Genomic DNA, 2,685 nt, shown 5'->3' with positions numbered 1-2,685 from the left:
GACGGGAGGACGGGGATGAGGGAGAGAGAAGACGGAGAAGGAAAGAGAAGAGAGAGAGAGAGGTGAGAGAGAGAGAGAGAAGGAGAAGCAAAGAGAGTTCAGAAGCGAGAGCAGAGAGGAGAGAGAGAGAGACGAGGAGAGAGAGAGAATGAGAGAGAGAGAAAAGAGAGAGAGAGAGAGAGAGAGAGAGGAGAAGAGAGAGAGGCGAGAGAGAGAGACGAGAGAGGGAGAGAGAAACGCAGAAATATCGATGATGGCATTGCAGTAGTTAGTAGTAACTACTGACTGACTGATTAGATTACGTGCGGGTTGTAGGTGTTTCGGGGCAGGACTACCACTATCCCTACCATGACATGGTGCCGGGGGACCCCAGCATAGAACTGATGAGGGAGCTGGTAGTGGACAGGGCTCAGCGACCTCCATATCCTGGTCTAGCTGCACACGACTCATGGTATGCATTGCGCGCTGTTCTGCAATGAAATGAGGGTGGGCGTGTGCTCGTGTTGTAAGTAGAACAGATTAATAGGGTACTAGGTTACACGGTATTATCCACCACAGGTTAGTGTATTATTCCACCCAAGCTGGACAGATGATCGCAATATGACGTATAATGGACTCTCGCACTGCTACTTGATAGACCTGATGCACAGTGCCCCTCTCTCTCTCTTCTCTCATCTCTCTCTCTCGCTCTCTCTTTATCTCTCTCTCTCTCTGTGTTTTGTCTCTGTTCTGTCTCTTTTCTTTCTCTCTTTCTCTCTTTTCTCTCTCTTCGCTCTCTTCTCTATCTTATCTATTTATATCTCTCTCTCTCTGCATCTAGTATTATATCTTAATCTATGTTGCTCTCTCACGTCACATTTCTTTCTCCTCTCGTCTCGTCTCTCTCTCTCTATCTCTGTCCCACTCAAATCACTTTCTCTCTATCGCGCTTGCACTACCAAGGGCTTGTAAGGGGGGCAGCTACTGTTAGGTTCCGGGGAAAATAATAAATGAACCTAATTTACCTGACCTGATACCTAAATTACCCTAAAATGAGCGTAAAACATCACGTAGTCACAAATAATCTGCCCCCACTCATCTCACTAGAAATCTAGTGATAAGTCTAAATCAATATCTATAAAAATGCTTATTGATTATTAATTGTTAAAATGTCATGTCGAATTATATTTGATATATTAATTAATGTATAATGATAAATAATAATTTCCTTTAATTAATCGTTGATAACTCCCGTGCAGGTGCTTGCTCCCATTGGCGGTTTGATCAGTGAGTGCTGGGCACACAATGCCATGGCACGTCACACCACGTTTAAGATGATGAAGACGCTGAGAAAAGTTGAGCAGGCGTGGATGACGCCTGCAGCTGCCTGCCCACCTCCCATCGCCATGGCGACGACGACGCGTGGTGATGCTCGCATCCCCACCGTCGCCACGGCGATGACAACAAGTGCGGATTCCCAAATTCTCGCCACGGCAACGACGACGGTAAGTTCCTGCCTAACCTCTGTTCGTTATCAGCTCGCGCGTATCCACCTGTCTCACACGCTTGCTGACTTTGCTCCACTTCGTTGCTACACATTGTTTTAGAACCTAGCTGTCACGCCAGGCGGATAGAGCAATTGGACGCGTATCTAGTCGTACCCACACGACATTTTTCTTCTCTACACATTTTCCTTGCCGTCCAGGCTGAAAGAATTATGAATGCGCTTCTTCCTCCGTACCTACCTGCTATGTGTTGCGTTTATTGCCACTACGGCGTAAGCTAATATTACGCAGGCAAAGTGTGGCGGCGATCCAGCTTCGATCGCTGCGACAAGGGAATCAATCGCAGCATGGCTTCCCGCGGACTCTCCGCTGCCATCAGATAAGACAAAGACTCCACCGTCACCACCTAGTGGAGATATACCTGTACCAGCGCCACCCAGCACGCAACTGCTGGCTCCATCTAGTGGCGTGCAGGTACCAGTGACGTACACGGACACACGGGTGCTGCCCTCTGGGGGAGAAGTGAAGCCCCTCACGCCGGCGCAGTTGGCAAAGATCGCGATGATGAAAAGTAGCGACGAGGATTTGCCCGTAACCAGTAGGGGGCGCTGCGACGATCCCCTCGCCATCACCTTCGTGCCGCGTCTCGCGTCGCAGGAGCGAGAATTCGGCGTCACGTGTGACGAGGTCGCATTCAAGGTCACACAGCGTGATACTAATGTGACCTCTACGTCTACATCCGGGGTCATGCAGCACGGGGTCGCGACCTCTACGTCTGGATTCGCGGCGGATGCGGGAGAGGCGAGCGAGGGGAGAGAGACGTCTGCAGCGGTGAGGAAGCTCGCTGAGCTCACAGCGACACCGGAGGACGAGGAAGATGCTGCGTTGCCGCGGCAACAGCAATCGTCAGATACAAGCGTTAATGTCTGCTGATGAAAGGATCAAGTATTATCTCTAATACAGAGAGAGAAAGAGAGAGAGAGAGTGTGTGTGTGTGCGTGCGTGCGTGCGTGCGTGCGTGCGTGCGTGCGTGCGTGCGTGCGTGCGTGCGTGCGTGCGTGCGTGCGTGTGTGAGAGTGACAGAGAGTGAGAGAGAGTGTGTGTATGTGTGCGTGTGTGTGTGTGTGTGTGTGTGTGTGTGTGTGTGTGTGTGTGTGTGTGTGTGTGTGTGTGTGTGTGTGTGTGTGTGTGTGTGTGTGTG

General features: G+C 50.6%; 2 protein-coding genes across 2 annotated transcripts in view; both read left to right on the top strand.

Annotated features, from left to right (window-relative positions):
- LOC106809036 (activin receptor type-1-like) overlaps positions 1-440 on the top strand; it is a 9,562-nt gene extending 9,122 nt beyond the window's left edge. The window contains exon 5 of the mRNA XM_014811979.1: positions 316-440. Within this exon, the coding sequence (XP_014667465.1) occupies positions 316-352 (37 nt within the window). The 3' untranslated portion in view covers positions 353-440. The remainder of the gene's footprint in view (positions 1-315) is intronic.
- On the top strand, positions 354-2,481 carry LOC106809035 (mucin-7-like). Its single transcript, XM_014811978.1, has 3 exons — positions 354-451; positions 1,268-1,484; positions 1,776-2,481. Exons 1-3 carry the CDS (start codon positions 354-356, stop codon positions 2,415-2,417), a joined length of 957 nt encoding a protein of 318 aa, XP_014667464.1. The 3' UTR covers positions 2,418-2,481.
- Positions 2,482-2,685: the final 204 nt, after the last annotated feature.

The sequence above is a fragment of the Priapulus caudatus genome, unplaced genomic scaffold, assembly GCF_000485595.1.
Source record: "Priapulus caudatus unplaced genomic scaffold, Priapulus_caudatus-5.0.1 Scaffold324, whole genome shotgun sequence".
In the NCBI taxonomy this organism is placed as follows: domain Eukaryota; kingdom Metazoa; phylum Priapulida; class Priapulimorpha; order Priapulimorphida; family Priapulidae; genus Priapulus; species Priapulus caudatus.
This window is presented reverse-complemented; position numbering and strand designations above follow the sequence as displayed.